This window comes from Gracilinanus agilis, chromosome 2 (assembly GCF_016433145.1).
Source record: "Gracilinanus agilis isolate LMUSP501 chromosome 2, AgileGrace, whole genome shotgun sequence".
Taxonomy (NCBI): Eukaryota; Metazoa; Chordata; class Mammalia; order Didelphimorphia; family Didelphidae; genus Gracilinanus; species Gracilinanus agilis.
Genome location: NC_058131.1, coordinates 434,203,777 through 434,228,738, shown reverse-complemented (window position 1 = coordinate 434,228,738; position 24,962 = coordinate 434,203,777). Strand labels below are relative to the sequence as shown.

The following is a 24,962-nucleotide window of genomic DNA, read 5'->3' as shown; positions in this document are numbered from 1 at the left end:
CCCCCACCCTCACCCTCAGCCGCGGAAGCGCGAAGCCTGGGAGACCCAGCGGTGGCTTAGGGATTCTGTCATTATCAGTATTCCCGAAGGCTAGGGTGGGAGGGGTGTAACGAGGAAATCCTTCCCCCACACACACACACCTCCTTGATTGTGGAGGGTCCAAGTTCGGTCCTTTCCTGCCCGACGTGCCTCCCACCTTCAGCCCCTTTCATGAGGGTGACTGTCAGGGGCTCCCCAGCCGCTTTTGCGGCTGGTGGGGGGGCGACAACGACCAGCAGTAGAGTCTCGGAAGGCGAAGGAGCAGCAGCTGCCACTGTGGTACCTAGCTCCGTGCAGCTGGCGCTGAGCATCCTGCATACCTTGCTATACGCTGCCCTCTTCTCATTTGCCTACCTGCAGCTGTGGCGGTTGCTTCTTTACCGAGAGCGGCGGCTGAGTTACCAGAGCCTCTGCCTCTTCCTCTGCCTTTTGTGGGCAGCACTCAGGACCACTCTTTTCTCAGCTGCCTTTTCCCTGGGCGGCTCCCTGCCCCTTCTCTGGCCGCCCTCTAACCTCCATTTCTTCTCCCGCTGGCTACTCTACTGCTTTCCTTCCTGCCTCCAATTCTCCACACTCTGTCTCCTCAACCTCTACCTGGCAGAGGTAAGGAGGAGCGGAGAGAAAGGGAACTGGGACTTGGGTCTGGGAGCCTGGGGGGGGGGGGGGCGGCGTGGGAAGGGTACCAGCCATAGACTCCCAAAATGTGTATGAGAGGGAGGAGTTAATTAAGGACTGACTGGACTGGACACTAACCTGGGATTGTTGAAGAATTTACTTTTTGCAATAAATTTCCTTCCATTCTAACCTTAAGAAGCTGACACTGCTGGGCAATTGAAAGATCTACATATCGAAATGCTTTGTTAACTTTAATCTACAAAATAAGCCTTTTGTTTAGCATCTTTACTCCTCTAAGAGAGCTGCAGCACTAACAAAGTGACAGGGGGTAGGGGGAGTAGCATTTTCGGGAGCCCTTCTGAACCCGAACTGCCAAATCTGGACCACTGCCAGCCATTATGTCACCAGGCAGAGCTGTTTCTCTATTGTTGCTGCAATTCTTTTATTAGCAGCTTATGTATCCTCCTACATCTTTTTCACTATAGCTCAAGAAACGTAGTGCAATAGCTTTTCTAACATGATAACCATGGGGTGTCAGGATATAGACCTGTCTTGGTCCTTCTTTAACAGTATATAGAAAGCCATCATGAATGATTGAATGAACACTAATTAAGCTCTTACTATGTGCCAAGTGTCCTCACCATTTGGTGCTTTGACAAACCTCTTTAAAGCCTTATTGCTAATAAAAGTAAAATGCTAATTTAACTTGTGCTTATTATAAAAACCATAAAACTTTTTTCAGCAACTTGCTTTAGCTGGACTCTAATCAAACACCCCATTTCTTTATTCCGGGATACTGCTTTGTAGGTTGCATTGTTCTGCAGCACTTAGCTATTTGACTATCGCCAGCAGGTATGGGAGCCCAAGGTTGTCATATATGCTTATGTGACATGTGCTTTCGGTGCCTTAAAAATTCCCAAATGATGCAAAAAAGCGGGGATTTGGGGAACCTAGGAAACCTTTTGTCTTTAAAAAGAAATATAATCTACTCCACCATAGACTAATTCTGTTTTGCACTAATATTGTATTTTTAATCAACAAGCATTTACCATCAACTATATCCAGGTTTTATGCTAGGTGTTAAGAATATAAATAAAAGGTGAGATAGTCCCTATCCCCATTGCCCTTTTTCCAACAAAAGAGATATAATATGGATAATAATAATATAATATAATAAGTAAATACATGAAATATACCAAATAAGTACACTATGTGAGGCTAGTTTGACTGGAACAGAGTATGTGAGGGAAAATGATGTCTAATAGGCCTGGAAAGATAGTCAAGAGGGTAATGGACTTTTTAAATGCCAAAAAAGTAACTTGTGTTACTACAGGTGATAAGGAACTACAAGAATCTTTTGAGCAGAGACTTGACATGGTCAGAACTGAACCATAGAAATATTAATTCAGCAGCGATATATGAGAGTAGTTTATCAGTGTATATGAACATTTAACTTTCAATTATCAATGAGAAACAGTGAGCATAATCTGAAAAGTTATGATAACTTCAGCCTTCTAACCACTTAACCATTTAAAGAATCATTAACCTAAAACTAATTCATCCTGAGTTTCATAAAAAAGCAGGGAGGGGGAAAAAAAAGAAAATTCCAAGTCATGACATGTTTAAAACTGAGGCACTAAGCAAGAGAAACAAATGCCAAGGATAATAATTAATTGGATGATCAACCCTGAAATGAGTACTCTGTGTATATTAGTCTTTGACTTTTTAAAGAAACTGCAAAAGTCCTTTTGTCTTCATTTTACCTATAATACACATTCTCCTTCCTTCTACCACTCCTGATAAGAGATTGATATCCTATGTTTTACATTACTTAAATGAGACACTAATGTTTTAAGTGCCACAAATTTCAAATTGCATTTATACTAATGTTAGCATTCTAAGTTCATTCAGACATTCAAATGGTATTTATACAATGTTAACATTATAGGTCTGCAATCAGTGTGATAATACATTAGAACAGGATTTACTTGGTTTAAACACTAAATTTATGAATTCTATTTTGCAGAAGAAACAATAATGGCATCTGTAATCTAAACTCAAAACTTTCAAATTATACTTCCACAATATGATACCTTGAAATATTGGAATTAGATCATCTGACATAACAATCCAGTAAATGTCTGAACTTTTGAGAAGGACACTAACTATTTGGGAGTAGGAGGGACTACCCTTTAAAAATGATAGTCAAGGTAATAGTAGAAAGAATTTGAAGAGCTCTATAATACTGTACAGACCAAAATTTTTTTCAAATTATTCAGAAGTATCTACTTTAAAATAGCATTCTAATTAGAAATTACTTGCCTAGTCAGTTAAAAATAAGTCATGATTATACATTTAAAACTGATAGGTATCTTAGAGTTCATCTAGCTCATTTTGCAGATGAAGGGAAGGATATATAACTTAACTAAAATCATATAAGCAAGTATCAGAGCAAAAAAAAGGTAATAGCTAGTATTTATAAAGTGCTTTTAAGATTTTCGAAATGTTTTTACATAGGGAGCAACTAGATGGCTGGGTGGATTGAGGGTCAGGCCTTGAGAAGGGAGGTCCTAGATTCAAATCTAGCCTCAGATATTTCCTAGCTATGTGACCATGGGCAAGTCACTTAATTTGCATTGCCTAGCCCTTACTTCTCTTCTACCATGATTCTAAGACAGAAAGTAAGAAGTTGCTGGGTTATTTTAATGTTTTACATGTTATCTTAGTTGAGTATCCATAGTAATCATGTATAGTAAGTACTACACTTTACAGGTATGGAAGCTGAGTTTGAGAGAGATTAAAGTGATTTTCCCAGGATCATACAGCTAATTAAATGTCCAAGGCAAAATTCAAACTTGGGTCTTTCAAGTTCTAAGCCAGCATTTTTCTACCATGCCACCTAGGTGCTTCAAAGAAGAACCAATGTCTTCTGGCTCCAAATTTAGTGTTAAATTTTTTAAAAATCCAGATGTTATTCAGATTTGACTATTTTATTTGCCTTTCTTACTAATTTTATTCCTAACAAGTAAGGCTTTAATGTATAGTTAAACAGGTATCATACCATAATGGATAGAAAACCAGCCTCAAACAGGAAGACCTGGTTTCAAGACTTGTTTCACACATACTATTTATATAACCCTGGACAAGTGACTTAATCTCTCAGGGTCACAGACAATGCTCTAAGCAGTGATGGCCAACCTTTTAGAGACCAAGTGCCCAAAGTGTAACCCTCACTCCACATGTGAGCCACCCCCTTACCCTAGACAGGGGAGAGAAGAAGCACTCCCAATGGGCAGCTGGGCATAGAGGCAGGTCATGAGAGAAATGTCCTCAGGTGCAGTGGAGAGGGAGAAGGGAGCAGCCACTTCCAGCATGCTGTGACACACATGCCATAGGTTTGCCAAGAAAACTCTAAGATTATATGATGTAGACAAGGTACAGACCTGCAATGGTACAAAGTGTTATTACCCAGGAGTTTTCTATGCTAATGAAATTATAGGACTGATGAGGAAAATCTTTGAGATAACAAATATGTGAGTAATATCAGATTTTCACTGGACCAAATATCCCTTGTATTTATAAGAAAAATTTAATAACATATTTCTGAATCTGCCCTCATTATAAAAAAAATTTTTAAGTAAGCAAAACTAAGCAACATAATGACTGCCCTTGATTATGTCTAAAATAATTTCCTTCTCTCCAGTAATTCAGTATCTGTTCCCAGGAATAAGATTGGTCATTACAATTTCTAAGAGTTGGGTTTTCTTTTAGTATTATCATTTTTTTAGTATTCTGCTTACTTCATTCTGAATAAGTTCATATAAAATCTTCCCATGCTTTTCTGAATTCCTCTTATTATCTCTTAGGATGATAGATGATTTCCTTTATATACTATGATTTTTTAGTTGTTACCCACACAATGGACATCTACTGTACTTTTAGTTTTTTGTTGCCAAAAAAATTGATACAATGACTACTTTATTATAAGTATATTTACATATAATTAATTAATAAAACTGAGTTGGTATTTTTGCATTTAACTGACTTTCTTATCAAGCTTATAGTCAAGTGAGTATGTTTTGGCTTCCTCTCCCACAGCCAGAATGGCTATATCAGCCTCTGGGTTATAGAGTACACTGAAAGATTAGAGGTGCCACTTTTCACTTTTCTCTTGCATGGGCTTACCCACACCAACTTCTCCTCCTCTCCAGTCCCCCATGATCAGTAACTAGCCATAACTCCATTTTACCACTTGACATTAATTAGCTTTAACAAGGGAAATTTACATTGAACATATAATGTAAACATACAAACATTTCTCCCAAACACCTCAGGGGCATATTCTCCCCCTATATCAGCTTAATTTTAAGGGACAGTATGTTCAAATCTTCCTACACATAGTACTGATGCCACCAGGTTTATGTATGGATGCATCATGACTGCTGGACTCAGTTTGTGCTGGTCTAAGACCTAAAGGTCACTCCTTATTCATCCGGGCGTGGAGACTGGAGTTTGCTACATTTCTGAAGTTTGATCTGACATTTTGAAGCTCACAAGGCCAGAAACTGCACTACCTAAACTTAAAATGCAAAATAATAAATGCAGAGACCAAGGTCTTACTCAGAACTACATATCCTGGATGAGAAGAAGGCCCTTTTTATTTATTCCCTTTTGATCACTCCTAGAAGCAAGCTCTTAAGCTTGTCTATATAAGTAGACATTATTTCAGGCTCTCCACTTGAAAACCTTCACCAATTATACCTATGTATAATTGTAAATTATAAATAAATGTAAATTATAAATGTAAAAATGTATAGTCCTAGTATAAAGACAATAGATAAAAGAATCATTACTAGAATGTCAAAAATATTTCCTGGATCCAGATGTAGATTATTCCCTACTCTCCCCTATTTAGTTTCAGGGAGGTCCTAAAAGCCATTTTATCTTGCTACTTTTGTTGGGAAGTAAAAAAAAGGAGAGAGATGGGGAAGGAAAGGAGAAGTAAAGGAATTCCAAGACTCTGGTCTAGATATCCAAGGAACATAGAATCCATGAATTCATTAAACTGCCAGTGAATTAATGCTATGTCATATTTTTTTAAATGTATAACAGAACACAGTATGATGCTAGTTATGTATTTATTGTCCTAAGTTTGTTGTTAGAAATATTTTTCTTAAATGTAATGTTGTGAGAATTACCACCAAGGGACACAGACATAGATGTGAACTGCAATTTATTTAGCTATTGTCAACTTGAATTAAAGAGGACTAATGCTTCTAAAATAGCAATAATATGGGGGCAACTGAGTAGCTTAGTGAATTGAGAGCCAGTCCTAGGTTCAAATCTGGCCTCAGACACTTCCCAGCTGTGTGACCCTGGGCAAGTAACTTAACCCCCATTGCCTCACCCTTACCAGTATTCTGCCTTGGAACCAATACACAGTATTAATTCCAAGATAGAAGGTAAGGGTTTTTAAAAATAAATAAATAAAGTAAAATAGCAATAATATCTGTAACTGAAGTGAGGGGATTGTAATCTGGGACAACACATAGCATCACATTACAGGAGTGCCCACAAGGGATAGAGGAGACAGAGTTTAAATATACTGTAGAAGGGAAAATAGCGGGGTCTGAAACAGGCAACACTTGACTTCAACAGAGAGGAATGCTTGGGAAGTTTTAAGTTGCTTTACAAAATAGCCAAAGGCTGGTGCACTGTAGAGTGGTAATATCTGGTCAGAATGGAGGTCTCCATTCTAAAGCAATCTGTAGCTTGGGCAGTTAAAAGCTCTGGGAGTAGGGCAGCTCATAGCTTACATTCAACACTACCAGAGTGTAATACACATCATCAGTAAATGATGGACATGTGTGTATCACTATTTAGCAGGATAACTTTATATATGTGTGTGGGTATGTATGTTTGTGTGGGTATGCATTTATATGTGTATATTCATATAAATGTGTACATGTATTTATATTTATATATATTTACATATATATATATTCTCTCCTATAATATATGACCCAGTGAAAGTAACAAAAGAGATGTGTTTCTTACAAATCAGTTGTGGGTAAAAAAATGTTACAAAGGAAAGAATATGTACTTTAACATACCAATATTCGGGTGTCCCGAAGGGTTTTGGAGAATGAGACGTGGGGAGAAGGATGATACATGTCAGGAGAGCCAATGAAGCTGGTACCAATCAGAAGCAAGGTTTATTGATCACAGCTAGTATTTTATGGAGAAAGTGACCTAAGGGATTAGGTAAGCTTTTTGCAGGGACATTTAATAATGATTTATAGTCTTAGTACAGTGACTTAGTTTACCTCACTGAAACTTAGAGTTTTCTCTAGGATAATAATTCAATATGTCAATTTGTAACCATCTAACAAAGTTTCTCCTAGAATTCTTGCACCAGTGATTTTTGGAAGAACATCTAGTATTTGTGAAGGGGTTGGACTAAGTTCTTATGCTGGGGGGAAGCTACATATCTGGCTGTTAGCTGTGACTATAATTTTACTGGGGCCTGTTCTCATTATTGGAGGCTACACAACTTAGCCTTCTCTGTCTGAATTATAATGAATTCCAGAGCAGATATTTAAATAAAAACCTGTGTAGCAAGAATCCAATCTAAAAGCTTTATCAAACTTTTAAAAGTACAACCAGTACTATATCTATACCAATATTTCTCAGGGAAGATAACTTTTTTTAATTGTCTGATTTAAAAACAGTAATGTTTTAAAGAGACTTGATATCACTTACTAATTTTGGAGTTCCCTGGCACATATTAAAATCATCAGCTAAACTAAGGCCTATTTGAACTTTTCGGGGTGGGATTCAAATTCTGACACAACTTGCTATGTGGCTTTCTTTGGACAAGCCATTTTATCTTTTTTATCCTATTTCCTCTATGAAATGTGAGGTAAATAATTCAAGTATTATCCCCAGAATGTTTTTGGAGAAAATGCTTTGTAAACCTTTACTATATAAATAGCATCAATAGATATCATTAATGTGAATGCTCCTTCCATTAGTATAATTTTATTTATACCTTTTCATCCTTGTCCATGTGTTATAAATTCTTTATAAAGGATCTCCTCAACAACATCTTAAAGGGCAATACAGGACTTAAAGTATAATTTTTTTCTTCTCTTTCTATTATAGCCATCCATTTTTTTATTGGTTATATATTCTCTTATGTCACTTCTGGCATGTAGGTGGACAAAGATAATAATGTTACAGACTATACCCACTTTATGTCTTAAGATTACTCTTTGGCTCATCAATAATTTAAATTTTTTATAAATGAATGTTCTAGGATTCACAACATAATTATTATAGCATTTACAAAGTGCTTTAAGGTTTACAAAACATTTATATATGTTAATTTATTTGATATATATACAACTATATTTCATTTCTGGGGAAATATTTTTAAAATATGAGATTTATTATATAATCATAACAATACATTAATGTAAATGGGAAGAACAATAACAAAAACTGAAAAACTTGTCCCTCAACAGTTCAGAAAATATACCTCTCTTTTTCCTTTGATTGGAGGGGACTTCAAGGTGTTAAAATTTGTATATACTGACATACTCAATTGAAATGTTGATTTTTCTGAAATGATATTTTTTTTGCTCCTATTTTATTCTTGGTTACAAAGTATACCTTATAAAAACTATACATAGAAATAAAGGTAGGGCTGCTATATGGCACAGTGGATAGAGTGCCAGGTCAGCAAGACTCCTCTTCCTAAATTCAATCAAATCTGACCTTAGACACTAGCTATATGACTCTGGACAAGTCACTGGACCCTGTTGACCTAAGTTTCCTTATCTGTAAAATGAGCTGGAAAAGGAAATGGCAAACCACTCAAATATCTTTGCCAAGAAAATACCAAAAAGGATTCCAAAGAGTAGGAAATAATTGAAAATGTCTAAAGAAACGTGATGTGACAAAAAAAATATATATCCATGAAATTTAAAATAATAGGTGGGTTTTATTTAACTTTAGTGAATAACTTGGGATCATCTAAAGCATTATGTAGTTTCCCAAATACAATCCTGCTCCCTGTTCTTTTATTCAATTCTAGATCCAGTTCATTTTCTGTTTGCAGTGCTTATCTTAGCTGCTATACAATCCACTAAATCTGCCCATCTACTTGTATTAATAGATTGTTAGATTAATCTCTTGAATGGTATATATGTATTTGATCCAATACATGGGACTGCCTTTAAACACCATGTCATTTTCTGGAAAATTTCCATCTGCCTCAATGCCATCTCAACGCATCAGAGTAAGACTTTTATGGAAACAAAGGATTTATTCTTCTATATATTGGTCGTATTTCTAAGTAGTACATGGAAGGATTCAAAAACTTCTGGAAGAGCTTTACATCTGTTTATTTGATAGTAGTGTCACCCAAAAAAAAAGCCCTTCCTGAAAGGAGGGAGTGTGGGAGAGAACAGTAGCCATTTAAAGAAGAAAATGATCACTTTTTAAATAGGGTTAATGGTACTCATAGATTTAGAAAAGGTTTCATGAGACAGCTAGGTGGTGAAGTAGATAGAATACTGGTCCTAGAATCAGAAAGGCCTGAGTCAAATTCAGCCTCAAACACAACAAGAGTTGTGTGACTCTGAACAAGTCACTTAAACTCTATTTGCCTCTGTTTTATCATCTATAAAATGAGGTCTATAACCTCCCTCCTAAAGTTGTGAGCATCAAATGAGATAATAATTGTAAAACATGTAGTATAATACCTGGCACTTAGTAGTACTATATAATTATTAGCTATTATTATCATGGAAGAGATGGCCTCTAAGTCCCAAAGAAATTTAACAACTCTGAAAGGTTGTGATAAGGAACATGAGGGACAGCTTTTAGGAATAGCTCAGGAATACGAAGGTGAATGAGAATAAAAAAAGAGAAAGCTAGAAAGATAAGATGAAGCTAAGTTCTAGGGAACATTAAACACCAAACTGAAGGCTTTTTTTTTAATCTGAAGAATAATATTGTTTTGGCATCCAGCTACTGAACTCCCAGAGAAAGGAGGAGTGGCACGGAGGTCAGTAGATTTGTCCACTTGCTAACTGTTGAATGAGTTGTTAAATGAATTCCTCATTTCATTCCAATATCAGATCTAAACTAGAAGATCTGAGACATGCCCACACTACAACATACCTTCTGTTCCCTCTGTCCCTGTGAGTTCAGGTAATAAAATGAGGCACTTATAGTCATTCAGCAGTTACCAAGTAAACAAGGCTGTAGATCAGCAGAGCTAACTTCAAATTAGAAGAGGTTCTAAGGGCACCTTCAAAAATGGTAACAGAAGGATGTTCTGTAATCCACTATGTAGGATTCCTCTTTCTGGGCCAGTATTCAGGGTCATGGAGGCATGAGACAAGCAGCCAGCCTGGAAGTAGGTAACCAAAGATAGGATGTCTTCTGGAGAAAGAAAAGTTTCTATGAGCACCAAGAGATAGAACAGTCAAAGAGATGTACAATGAAGAGTTGAAACAATAGAGTGAAGGTTACAAAGGGATGGAAGGGCAAAGGAACATGAACACTATAGAAGGCATAGAACTAAAGTGGATTGGAATCAGTGCTGAAAAATATTTTTTGCCTCAGCAGACAGATCACTAAGAGAGAATAGAAGGTATGTTGTAGCGTGGGTATATCTCAGATCTACTAGTTTAGGTCTGACATTGGAATGAAATGAAGCACTCATAGTTATTCAACAGTTGGCTAAAAGGAGGTTTAGTGGCTTATCAGTTCTTAGACCATCTGCTATATTTGAAGAGCTCCAATTCCACGTAGGCAGACATTTTTATGCCCTTAGGTAAAGCTACCAGAAAACTGACCCTGCAGTGATTATATATGGCTTTGATCTCCTGGTCAATAAAATCTTAGTGAAAGCTTCCTTATCTTTTAATAAATTGGCCTAATTTACCAGGAGAAGAAAGGAACCTGAAACTGAGTTGATAGTAATGCTTTCTAGCCTCCAACTCTTGGTGGCAACTATAGAGGACTTAATACCATTTAATGCTAATTTTGGGAATATAAGGAGCCTAGAATTAGGTAGTACTGAAGGAAAAAGGAAAGAGAAGAAATTAGACAAAGGCAAAATCCAAACATGCGAAACAAAATTTAATGAAACCATGAAGAAGTTACTAAATGTGGAAGAGAAAGACCAAGAAGCCTAGTGTATGATGCCAAATCTTCTGCTAGAGGGCAACAATAATAAATAGAAACTGCACTAGGAACATCTGGACCATGGTACAAATGATGATACCTTTGACATAGTTACCATGGATCAGGGTCATCTGTAGTAAGGTAGTTAAGAGGCCATTCCTAGGGCTTGTATCAAAATTAAAATTTGTACTACTATATTCTTAGTGCTCTCAGGCCCACCAACCATCATATCCTCTTCTCTTAGAATCCTAATGGAGGAATAATAACAAATTTCTGCCCCTTTAGAGATGGCTGCTATGGGTTATTCCCTTCTTTCACAGAAGTTGGATAAGAACTCTCCCTCACCCTCATCCAGGAATTCAAGATTGCCACTAGATTGCCAATTCGAGATTGTCAACCAGAGGATCCACTTTCTTTTTGGTAAATATACTTTTACCATAGTTGTATTGTAACAATTTTACCCTTGCCCTGAGAACATTTTTTTTATAGATTAAAATTAGCATCTAAGGAATCTAGAAATCTTTCTCTTTTTTAAATTTAATTTTCTAATTACATGTATAAACAATTTTAAACATTGTTTTCTGACATTTGCAACCCAGATCCTCTCCCTCCTTCCCTCCCTTTTCCCTTCCCTGAGATGGTAATCTGATATAGCTTGTACCAGTGCTGTCATATAATACATATTTCTATATTCCTCATGTCATGAAAGAAGTCACATATCAGGGCAGCTAGGTGGCTCAGTGGATAGAGAGACAGGTTTGGCCATGAGAACTACTGGGTTCAAATCTGTTCTCCAACACTTTCCAACTCTGTGATGCTGAGTAAAATTACCTAATCTCAATTGCTGAGCCCTTCTGTGTTTTGATTCTAAGAAAAAAGGTAAGGTTTTTCAAAAGTTACATATACATATTACACATATAAGAAAAAAACTCATGAAGGAAATGAAGTGGAAAATGGAATACTTCAATTTGCATTCAGACTCCAATAGTTCCTTCCACAGCTGTGCTTAGCATTTTTCATCATGTGTCCCTTGAGATCCTTGCACGGTTGATCATTGTGTAATACTTTCATTACTGTATACAGTGTTCTCCTGGTTCTGCTCACTTCACTTTGCATCAATTCATATAAGACCAACTTGTATTTTTTCTGAAATCATCCTGTTCATTTTTTATGGCACAATATAGTATTCCATTACTACCATAACCCACAGCTTGTGCAGCCATTCTCCCCCAATGGACATCTCCTCAGTTTCCAGTTCTTTGCTACTACAAAAATACTTGCTATACATATTTTTGTACATATACATCTTTGTCTTTTTTCTTTGATCTCTTTGAGATTCAGGCCTAGTAGTGGTATTGCTGAGTTAAAAGGTATGCATAGTTTTATGGCTCTTTGGGTGTGGTTCCAGATTTGCTCTCAGAATGGTTGTACCAATTCACAACTCTACTAATAGTATATTCATGCCCCAATTTTTCCAAATCCTCTCTAATATTTATTATTTTGTTTTTGGGTCATATTAGCCAATCTGATAGTTATGAGGTGTTATCTCAGAATTGTTTTAATTTTCATTTCTCTGATCAATAGTTATTTTGGAACATTTTTTTATATGACTATAGTCTTCATTTCTTCATCTGAGAAGTATAAGGAGCTCTTTCTCAAGAGTAGCTACTTCTTCCTTACTGAAGTAGATCTTATAGTTCTAGGTCAAGCACAACATGGAATCATATCCCTTATCCAGACATCATTGTCACTATACCTCAACCTCTATTGTTCTACCTGGTTGCTAGCTTATCAAAGAGTATATTATTTCTGTGGTCGCTGGCTTGTCTCATAAATAACTATGCCTTAGAAAGCATCAATAAAATTCCTCCATTAGTCCTGACACCAAAGAGAAGATCCTTTGATTGTTCAGTCTTGTTCCCTATAAGACCCACAGTAATGACAACTGCCCCAAAATCACTGCAGGTGATATTTTTTACCTGTTTCACAGACTACCTAGGGAAAGGGTATCCTTCATAAGTTTGAAGGAATTTTCCCAAGATAACCTCATCACCACAGAGTTTACTTCAGCTTGGATATTCACCATCTCCTCAGTATTCTCCTTTGTCTCTCTTCTGTTGGAGGATAGAGTAAAATATTCTTCCCAAAGCTTCCCTTTCCAGAGGGCTCAGAATTTCCAACTCTTCATTGACTATCAGCTGCTCTTCTTGGTTTTAACTCCATGAACATCATACCCAGCTCTGCTCTCCTCAGCTCTACCTAAAGCTCCTAAAAGCAAACACTCCTATGCCACTTCTGAAATCAAGTAGTTCCCCCACTTGTTTCTAGGTCCTAGTAACTACTGTGCTACTCACTCTGTGCCCCTAGAGGTATCTTTTATAAATTGGGTGGTACAAGATGATCCTTCTTAGTAAGGTACTTAGAGTACAGAAAGTCTCTATTATTAAATGGAAATGGAAAATTCAAGATCATGCTCCTCTGAGTCTCTCAGTGTTGGTATGCATGCACAGATTATTTGACTTTGCCAGTCTGAGGCCTTCATTCCAAGTCCTGACATTTTCCCTGAGGAATACTATCTCATCTGGTTTAATAATAGCTTTAACCACTATGAATGAACAAGGCATATACATGATTAGTCTTCAATAACCATTAATCTGGTAATAGAGAGTACCATGGAGGATGCAAGTTCTTCCAATGGATTTGCATATGAATTCTGAGGGACAGGAGATAAAATTTTCATCTATACTTGACTGCTGTGTATTGGTGATAGTAGAATACAACTAAGCCTCAAATGGTCAGGATTGGATAATCAAAGTCTCTCCCCTTTGGGATCAAAACTGATGGAGGAATTTTGCTGATGTCTCCAGATATGCCTTCTGCTGAGGTGAATGAACAGGATGATAATCTTAGAAGAATAAGAGTTTGGAGTGTTCCTTACCAACCTGGACATAGGGACCATGATTCCATGTTGTGGTGGGTACAGGACCATATAATCTTCCTCCCTAAGGATGAAGGAACTACTTCTAGCAGGATCACATGGCATGATCCCATGTGGTTCTCAACCTGCCTCCAACAAACTGACTATATTGCCCTCTCAGAGAAGTTTTGCCCTTACCTATTAAATAGATTTATATCTGTTTAGGATATTGTGTAGTTGGGGCCTGACTCTGGCTTTTCCCCTTCTGGTTAAATGATATATGGGTTTGAGATTTTTCAACCACAAAAAAGAGGCTATTGGATTTTTTAACAGCTAAAGCACAAAGATAATGAATAAAGATGAAGGAAATATGGTGGCCTCTCACTGTTTTCCATTCCTTGAAAAATTCAGTTATGTTCCAATAGACAAAAGTAGAAATATGACTCAAAGCCAAAATGTTTTTCAGAAAAACCAGAAGGAGTTGTTAATAGAATTGTAATGATATCTTTATACAAGAGTCATTTACAAAGAGATAATCAACGAACTCAAGGAAACTGATAAGGTGAAGAGAAGACAAGAGGTTTACAAATGACTCCTGTACATATTTTATTTTTAAATTATTTATTATTTTTTATTATTTATTATTATTCTTGTTGACTCCCAGAGGAGCATAGGGCCGCAACGATCTCACACCAATGGACTCTGTTCTGGGCAACTTCCCCCAACTGGGCCCATGTCATTCCGACGGTCTTTGTTTCGTTTTCGGCAGATCTTCTCCAGGTCTGTTTTGGCCTTCCGACTTTCCTCCTCCCTGGTGGGTTCCAGCTCAGTGCTTGTCTGGCAACGAACTGGCTTCCTGAAGGCTTTTGCCAGCACGCGTCATGGACTCTGTTAGAGAGCAATCTTCCAGACTAGGGGATCGTTGGTTTTGTTGGTTTAATGAGGTTGCAGTTTCTGTAGCAAGTGAGATTTTTTTTTTTTACGGAGTGAGGTTGCTAGCCCCACGCCCAACCCTCCTCCTTTTTCAGCCAGGCTTGGGACCGTCCTTGGCGGAGTTTTTAAATTATTTATACATGTATAAATAAAGCATAATATAGAATTATCCATATAACAATGGGCTATAGTTGATGATTTAGAACTAGGAGCTCTATATATAAGATATATATAGAGAGAGAGACATACATGTATGCCCTAAAATCTCCCCTCCTCCAAACTTTTCTTCCAGTTGATAGTACCTAGAGCTGAAGAGATCTTATTTTATAGCTGAGGAACTAAAACCCAAAAGAAAGTAATACAGGTTTTAAGTGCCAGAACCAAGATTTGAACAAAGGTCTTCTGACTCCAAATCCAGCTCTTTTCTCTTTCTGCTAGCTGCTACTTTTTTGGCCTACTGCCCCTTTTCCAGAAAAAAAGATTACTTATCCCCCTGGAAATTATTTTTTTTAATTTGAATAGCAATTAATAGGAAAGGTAAATGCACCTGTGGCCATCTCCATTCTCCCCTGGATCACTGCAGCACCCACCAGGGGGTGGTAGCACCCACTTTGGGAATCACTGTGCTAGCATCTTTGTTCCACTTAGAATCCCTAGCTTCTTTCAGGTGACATCTTTTCTGGGAATCCTTTCCAGTTCCTCTCAGTTGTTAGTGCATCCTCTTTCCTCCAATGATCTCATATGGTGATGGGTGTTCAAGGAGATCTAGTACCTCTGTGTGAGGGTTTGCCAATCCCTTTCCAGGGATATTCATACACATTTGGTTTCCACCTCTCACTCAAATCTCAACCTCAGCTCCAAGAATCTGTAGCATGAGCATTGGCCACACTCTAGTAAAATCATCTTGCCAGATGTTAAACCAGGTTTAGGATAACCGATGGGCCTCAAACCCATTGGTGAGTTAATGAAGTGTCTATCCCAAGCATGTGAAGACTTCACCTGGTGGAATGGGCAATTGAGAACAATTTGTTCCAGTGGCCATGAAGACCCAGAAACAAGTTCTGTAAAGCATTTAGAGCTTAGTCATATTGTCAAATATGCCAAGATCATTCCCTGCATCCTGGGCCATCATCGGTCATCCTGACTTTTGTTTTGCCACTAGACTTGGATGACTTTGGAAGGGAGAATGTGGCTGATGACTTAACTCACTTAAATCCAATTTATGCACAAGTCAAAATATATATAACTCCATGACCTGGTCCTCTTCAAAAATGAAGGACAAATAAAACAATGGTATCTTTAAAACAAACAAAAACATCATACATGTTTCCTAGAACTATTTTTACATTAGCTTTCATATAATGACAGATTATAAAAAAGCTACTGAACTCTATTCAGAGTGTGAATGGTTTACTTGCTATTTCCCTGCTCTTTTGAATTGGTTGCACATAGAGGATAGATTATAGCAGAATAATTAAGTCTTAGGGTGGCTGCAATACAAAGAAGCAATATGATTTTTTAGTTTGCTTGTGCTAACTAGCAATCTGCAGGCCACCTTCATGTATCACCACTAAAGAGAAGGTGGCATTATAGAAAAAAGAATACAGGCAGATAAAAATCACCAATAAATTGCTATGTGGATAGTAATAATAGCAGAATCTCAAAAAAAAAAAAAAGATCATAGTCTTTATTGGAAAGCTAGCATACCTTTTCAATGAAGACCAGAAAATAGCAGTTCTTAGTTTTGGTTTTGGTTTTGGTTTTTTAATTTAGCTAAATGCACAAAACTGGAATGGAATTTAACTCTATCAGTTTAAGGTTGCAGGACAGTCCAGCCAAAATGACTTCCTCATAGCTCCTAATATACAACAAATTCATTCGTTTATCTAAGTTTTTTCCTTACTTTTATCTCCCTGGTCTCAAAAACTCTATGTACATCTTTCAGAGTGTAGGTCAAGTCCTGCCTAGGGTCAAGCTTTACAAATTCTTAAAGATCCTTTGACTTGGAATGGGGAAAGAATGGAGTTCAAATTCTTCCTTCTACTTATCTTACCATGAAAAAACATAAGGGGGAAAAAGTTGGAAGTTTATTTACAATTAAGAATGAACCCCAAAGAACCCCAAATTCCAATAATACAAAAATGACAACTTCTGAGCATGTTTTTTCACTGATAAAATTTCTTCTCACTTAAATGTATAGTCACCAATGTAAATATTCCCTTCAGTCCCAGTTACTCCATTTCCTTATACCCAGTGCCAGTTCTTCATAAATACACATTCAATAAATGATGTACCCAGTATTTTGGGACATTGTGTTCTTTTGACATCAAAGAATGCCAGTGGTATACAAGAAGTATCCATCAGTTATCCTTCTTGCCACATGGCCATCCTATTTTATGAATTCATCTATCATTGCTTCAATATGATTATTTATTTGTAATGTGTAACCTGTTCATGCCTAAAATTTTCTGACTAATCCCAATTTCAGTTTTTCAAAGGTCATAATTGAAATAAAAATCCTTCCTAGATGGATGGGAGATAACCACCCACCATGGGAACTATCTAGGCCAGTAAAGTACAAACCCCTTAGCTTTAAAAAAAATTAAATTTTAATAGGAATAAAGGGAAAATGATAGGTAATTTCCTAAAACTATATATCTAATATCCAACCACCCTCTTTCAACTTACAGTGAATTAGTTCTTCTTGAGAATTCACTCAAGCTACTCCAAACTCCTTATCTCTAAGACCCCAAAAAACAAGCTATCTGTCTATAAACTAACCTAATTAATATGGATTACTAAAAAAGGATAAATAGGAAGGACTCACAGATGTATTTGAGCCCTTACTTTACTAAAGCCTAGGGTTGTTCTTAGGATACCCAGAATTCCAGATGATCAAACTCTGGATTTTACCTTCACCTATGGATTTCTGACAGGTGGATCTCAGGCAGATGGTCTCTGTACTTCAGGGAATAAGCAGTATACTCCAAGGCAGATTCTCAAACCCAGGAATCACTAACCTCTCCACAAGATAAGGATTTCCAAAGGGAAATTTGCCAGAACAAAAGATCCTCTTTCCTAGCTCAGTCAAAGCCAGATTCAGAGTGACAATTACTTTCCAATAAAAAACTCCCAAGATCTTTTTTCTCCTTGTCAGAATCTTCTCCCAAAGCTTGTATCCAAATTCTCCTCCTTCCCTCTTAAGACTAATCTATGAAATTTACTCTATCCCCTACTTACTTCCTATATAATGTTCCATTACTTGAAATATATCAGAATAGATGGGCATGAAAGTAGCCAGGATAAAATGGGAAGCATGGATAGATACTATGAGCCATGTGAAGAATTCACTAATCAAGACAGTAAAAATCCTGGGGTGGGGGAGAGCAGCTGGGTAGCTCAGTGGATTGAGAGCTAGGCCTAGATATGGGAGGTCCTGGGTTCAAATCTTGGCCTCAGACACTTCTCAGCTGTGTGACCCTGGGCAAGTCACTTGACCCCCATTGCCTACTCTTACCACTCTTCTGCCTTGGAAAAAAAAATCCTGGGGTAAGGGTTTGAGAACTGGAAAGGTAAAATCCTTTAGGGCATGATCAATTCATGAGATAGAGGAGCAAAGCAGTAATCTCTATGTGAGATAAGTGTCAGAAGGTTGACTGTGGGGTGACAGGCTGACAGACCCACTCCAGGCAGAGATCTGTGGATCAATATATAACAGGGATATTTTGGTTTATTATAACAAGGGAAGGTGAAAAGAGGATTTGGATAATCCTAAACTAATAACAACTAACTAAACCTCCCCCCAAATCTGTATGTCTTGTCACTGAGAGTCTTCACAGAAATTGAACTACTCTGATCCTTACCTATCTGTCTAAAGACCCAGTCCCTAATATAGATAAATGTACTTAACCCCCAACCCCCCTTTTGATGGTAATGGAGGTAGTGAGTTTTGGCAGTTAGGCAGGACAGGGCCCTAGGATCCCAAACCTAATTCTTACAGACAGATGGCCCAAATGGTTCAGGATCACACCAGGAAGCTCAGTAGATGTATCAATTAGTCAGTAGGGAAGCAGGTAAATGGGAAAGACAAGGTAGAAACAGCCAAAGGAAAGTAGTCAGTCTCTTTAGGTCAAACCCAGAGAAAAACCCAGCTCCAAACCCAGTAACTATCTCCCTTCTTCCACTCCCACATTCTAGAATCTTTTCCCTGCATCTGCATCTCCTCTGTAGATCCTGCTCAAATATGCTCAAATCATCTCCTTCCTTCACACAGGTGACCCAGAAGAACATGACAAGTCAAAAAAACTGATCACTAAAGTACAAGACATAATTCAAGAAAATTACTTAGAATTTCTGAATACAGGAAATAAAGTACTAATTAAAAGAATCCACATCACCTCCAAAAAAAATCTAGTGCTAAAACCCCCAGCAAACAAAGTGGTTACATTGAAAAATTCCAAGGACAAACAACAAAGCCAGTAAGTGACCAGAAGAAAGATAATTAAATATAAAAGAAAAGAAATTGAAATAATAGATTTCCCTATACCAGTGATGGCAAACCTATGGCAGGATGCCAAATATGGCATACAGAGTTCTCTTGTGGCCAAGTGGCTATTCCCAGCCCCCACCCCCAATCCCCCAGCACAGTTTGTTATTAGAAAAGCAGTCTGTTATCAGGCAAGAGCTGCTCCCCTCCCCTTCTCCACCATGCCTGCTGACATTTTTTCACCTTACCTGCCCCTCTGCCCAGCAGCTGAATGGGAACACATAGGGCATAAGGTGGGCAGCTCACAGATGGCAGAGCTGGAGGGGAGCAGAGCATCTGAGCCATACCCCTCCCCCTCCCTACACTCTTTGAGGACATTCCTCACTTCACCCACCCCTCCACCCAGCAACCCAATGGGAGTGCTTCCTCCTACCCCTGTGTGGAGTAAGAGGGTGGTGCAGAGTGCACTCATCACTCGGTGGGGGGGAGGGATACAGTACTCAGTAGGGATGGGGCCCAGCACTCGGTCTCTAAAAGGTTCATCATCACTGCCCTATACCCACAGAATCTTAAAAGAGAATGGAATGTATCTCAAAGAGCAAAGTACTCAAAATGCAATCCAAGGTAACTAAAAGATGAATGTTAGAGGAATATTTGAAACACTCCTAAAAAGAAAACCAGAGATGAGGAGAGTATTTGCTGGGCACACATCCCAAAACAACAGAAATACAATAAATACAAATAAATGCAGCAACCAATAAAGGAATCAGCCACAATTTTCAATTAATTAAGGAGGAGAAAAGAGAGACATATAGGGTTAAAAACAATAACATTAAAAGACTTTCTAAAATTACAAGACTAAAAGTGAAACTTAAATGTAGACACTGAGAAACAATCCTAAAACACCATGGAATAAGCCTTATAATACCCCATCTTCAAACTGAAGCATCGTGGTTCTTTTATGGAAGAAAACTGAAGAATGGAAGGATTTATAAAAAATAGTGGGGAGGAAGAATATAATGGGGAGCACAGATGTGCTCTAATCAAGTCAAATGTAAAAAAATTAGAAAAAAATCACTCTTGTGGTCTCATATGAAAAAAGGGGCTAAGCTACAGAAAAATGGCTAAGGAGGCCAAGGAAAGGAGTAAAATAGAGCAAAAGAAAGGGAGAACTATGGATTCAATGAAGAACACTCACAAAGAGGGGAGAGGCAATGGGAAATAAATGGATATAGTCTATAGTGTTTTGGTACTGATAGAGGCCACTACCTCTGAGAATGTTGTGCCTTTATGGTCAGCAAGAGAAAGGTTCATGGAAGCAAATGACAACCAAAAAGGTTAGAGTTCATTGCATTGGGGGGTGTGGGAAGCCGTTCTATATACTAAAGCCTTTGGAGAAATAGGATCAAATTTAGGGCCTGTTATCTGGATTCCCTACATGACCAATCCAGGCTGAGGCAGTCTTTGTGTTTGGTCCTGGTCACCTGAGCCCCAAAAGGCTCTGGTACCAGCAGGTAGGTTAATCCAAAATCAACTTGATCCCTCCAAGAAGGCTATTAGGAGTCATTTAGAGAAACAGAGTCTGTAACAGATATTTTATCTGGATCCCATTACAAAATCATCGGCAAGTAAAACTGTGTATGATTTTCTGCACTGCATGTCAGGATGCAGACTGAATGGACCATCTAAGATAAAAATCTGAGGCTCCTCTTTTGACTCAGTCTTTGATCCCCACCTTTTTTACAATTCTTATTAGAGAGCTTTGAAGTGGCCGACCAGCTTCTATTGAGTTGATGATTTCCTCCCTTGATAATTGAAGAAGCCTAAATCTTAAACAAATGCTGATTCCATATTCAAATTAAAACCTGAGTCTTTAGTCTGAATGCAGATTTCAATTGATGAACATCTCCATAGGATATTTCCTCTCCTGGAATTATCCCCTGCTGAATTGGGGTTTGGAATTTGACCATTTGTCTTTGCATATGTATTCTTTAGACTTCAATAGATTATGCGTGATTTATTGCCCCTTACCAACTGTGACTTCTTTTTTGCTAGAAATAAGTATATAATAAACTTCCATGCCCGCAGAATTCAGAACAGCATGGGCTGTTCTCATTTTCTCACTTTCTCATAAGTTCTCATAAGTTGTTCTCATTTTCTTTCTCCTGCCTTAACCATCCTATGCCACCACGCCGCTCAGGACCCCAAAAAATCATATAGAGGCATGGCTCCCTATGGGGGGAGGGTGGAAATGAATGTAAGAAGAGCTGGAGGTAGTAATAAACTTAACATAAAAAGTTAAGCAAGAAATCTCTATTATGCCAAAAATAACTAAACAAAGCAATATCAATGTTAAACATGATACTAAATTTCTTAGTATCTAAAGTCATAAAGGAAAAAATAACTGAATTCCAAGAAAATATAAATAATAATAATAGTTGGAGATTTTAATGGCCCTCTCACATATTTGGACAAATTAAACATTTTAAAAGTGATAATATAAACTTGAACAAATTTATTATTTTAGTTAAAAAAATACATATTTAAAAACTACCACTACCACCACCAAAAAACATTTAAAAAGCAAATGATTGAAAAATGATGCACAAACTCACAAACTCCACATTGTCTATAATGTGTTTAAAAATGTATCAAGTATTGAGAGTCAGGCCTAGAGATGGGAGGTCCTAGGTTCAAATCCAGCCTCAGACACTTCCCAGCTATGTGACCCTGGGCAAGTCACTTGACCCCCATTGCCTACCCTTACCACTCTTCCACCAAGGAACCAATACACAGAAGTTAAGGGTTTAAAAAACAAACAAAAAAAATGTATCAAGTATATATGTATGCTAATATAAATATCCTGTTTTTGAGTTTCCTTTGTATTTGTTTTACTTTGATATTTTTCTCCTGATTTTATAGCTTTTATTTTTTAATGTAATCGTGGGTATGTATTATTCTTATTCTCTTTTCACTTCTTCATATATTTCCCTTGTTTTCTTTATTTATTTTTAATATATATAATTAATATAATATGTAATTATATATATGTTCCATATATAATTAACATATATGGAAATATATTTGTCATTTCTAATAACATATGGATAATAGAATCCATTATATTCAAATATTATAATCTATTCAGCCATTTCTCCCAATTACTGCATCTATGTTATTTCCAGTTATTTTATCATTATAAACAAAGCTTCCATGAATATTTTCATTTCACAGCTTTTTGCCCTCAGGGACTAATCCTAGTGATAGGATCCCTAGGTTAATGATCATGAACAGTTTTACAACTCTTAAAGTGTGGAGATCTCTTTATCATCTCTGATAATCTGATGACAGTTTAGTTGATAAGGAAATAAGGACAGGACAAGGGAAATGTCTTTTACTTCATGCTTCCAGCTCTGGCTCCAGGAGCGTGGAGTTTATTATATATGCTTCAAGACTCATTTCACACAAAAGAACCTCCCCCCCGAAACTTTGCAGATGCGCAGAAGTTAAAACACAAAACATTGGCTTCAGAATAGACCAAGGCCAAGGCTGAATTTTGACTAGGTTCTTATCAGAAAGCCAAGTTGGGGAGTATCTTGGCCTTGGCTATAACAGGCAGCAGCATTCCTTACTGTGTTAAAAGTGTTAACCCTTTAAATTCAGGTTTGATAGGAACATAAAGCTTTTCAATAAGGTCACAATACATTTCAACAAGAAATCACAAGGACCACAAAAGGGGTCAAAAGAGGAGTCTCAGATGTTCATCTGTTTAAGACTCTGTTTCTCTTATTGGCCTCCCACATTAAAGTATATTTCCATCTTGTTTAAAAAAAACAATTCACAACTACTATAGCAATGTAATATTAGGGCTATTTCCTCATGTCCCTAAAAAAATTTAATTTGATCAACTTAACCAGTCTGGTTCTCAAATAACATACATTACTAGAACACTATTTAGCTAGATTGGTCCTTAGGCAGCAGACACAATCTCTCGCCAGGACTATGCTCTTTCCAAAAAAAGTCTTTCCAGCTTGGTCATACCCTGTGGAACTTTTGTTCCAGTGTCACAACCCCTTAGGAATTCAGGATTACCTTTATAGTAGGATGAGTGTTAAAGTGAGATTTTTGCATAACATTAATGCTCTCTAAACCATTGTTGTTTTACCAGAAACTATGTTTGGATTAGGTACATGATCAGGCTTAGATCTACTACTAGCCTTATGTGGGGACTCTCCAGACATCTATCATATTTAACTTATCTAAGACTCTATTCATCTCCTTAACTTCTTTCTTGTTTACTTTTTAGTTAGACTTATCTAGTTCTGAAAGGGGAAAATTAGAGGTCTCTGCTATTATTATTTTGTTGTCTGTTTCCATCAGTTTCTAATTTAGTTTTCCCTTTAAAAATCTAGATGCTAGGGGGCAGCTGGGTGGCTCAGCGGATTGAGAGCCAGACCTAGAGATGAGAGGTCCTAGGTTCAAATCTGACCTCAGACACTTCCCAGCTGTGTGACCCTGGGCAAGTCACTTAACCACCATTGCCTAGCCCTTACCACTCTTCTGCTTTGGAGCTAATACACAGTATTGACTCCAAGACAGAAGGTAAGGGTTTAAAAAAAAAATCTAGATGCTATAACATTTGGTGCGTATAGGTCCAATATTGATAATGCTTCATTATACACAGTACCTCTCAACTTAATATAGCTACCCTGTTCATTCCTTCTGATCATAATCATATTATCCTCAACTCTGATCATGACTGTACCTCAGTCTTCTTTTGATCAGCTGAAGTATAGCATATAGAGCTTTTGTCTCTCATTTTTAGGTCCTGGTTTTTTATCCTTTGTGCTATTCATTTTCTTCCCAGGGATGAATTCATCCCATTTATACTCAAAGTCATAGTTGCTAGTTTTGTATTCCATCTACTCTATTCATCCTCATTGTTTGTCCCCATCTTTCTTTCTTCCTATCATATCCCTCCTCAGATGTCCAATTTCTCTTGACCAAAATCTCTCCAATTCCCACCCCTTCATAGAAATCCTACCTTGTTCTCTCCCTTAGCTCTCCTAGTTTCAAATTGGTCCCCCTTTCCAAAGCTCCTTTCCTTATCCCTTACCTTTTCTCATTCTTATTCTATCCACCTTTCCAAAAATCCTTTCCTTATCCCAACTGTGCCCTCCTGATTCTTGATATAAGTTCAATTCTAAAAATCCCAACTGTTGTTTTTAAAAATGATAAAGGCTGATATTATGAGGATAACTAATATTTTATTTAGGCCCATGTTGGTAGAATAAAATCGACAATGAGCCTGTAAAAATTTCAAATTGCCACCTCAGCCATTATGTTCCGTACCTTCCCTAATCTTTTCTACATCCCCCAGAGTGCCCGCTCATATAGCAAAAAGTGCACTTCCAATGACCCCAGGAGTCTTATATCCTTCTCTTACATCATCACACTTCCTGTCTGCCTCCATTTTTACAAGAGGAATCATGGGAAATGTAGTTTCCAAAGTCCCCTAAACTTCCACAGGAAGTTTGTCATATATATACATATCTTAAGGCTCAAATGAGCCCCAAATACCTCTAAACGGAACCCCAGAACTTATTTAAATAACACACTTCCCTATCTTGTCCTAAGGGTCCCTCCCTTATTCCCTCACCTTACTCCACTACTTCTTGATATGTACTCCCCCTCTAGGTATCTTTCCCTTTCCTCTTTTTTTTATCCCCTTGCCTTCTTTTCTCTTAACTGACCCTTCTTTCTCTTATTCCC

The 24,962-nt window shown here is 37.5% G+C and overlaps 1 protein-coding gene across 1 annotated transcript in view; it reads left to right on the top strand.

The window, feature by feature from the left end:
• Nucleotides 1-210: 210 nt before the first annotated feature.
• GPR137C (G protein-coupled receptor 137C) overlaps nucleotides 211-24,962 on the top strand; it is a 65,683-nt gene continuing 40,931 nt past the window's right edge. The window contains exon 1 of the mRNA XM_044659928.1: nucleotides 211-642. Coding sequence (XP_044515863.1) covers nucleotides 211-642 — 432 coding nt within the window. The remainder of the gene's footprint in view (nucleotides 643-24,962) is intronic.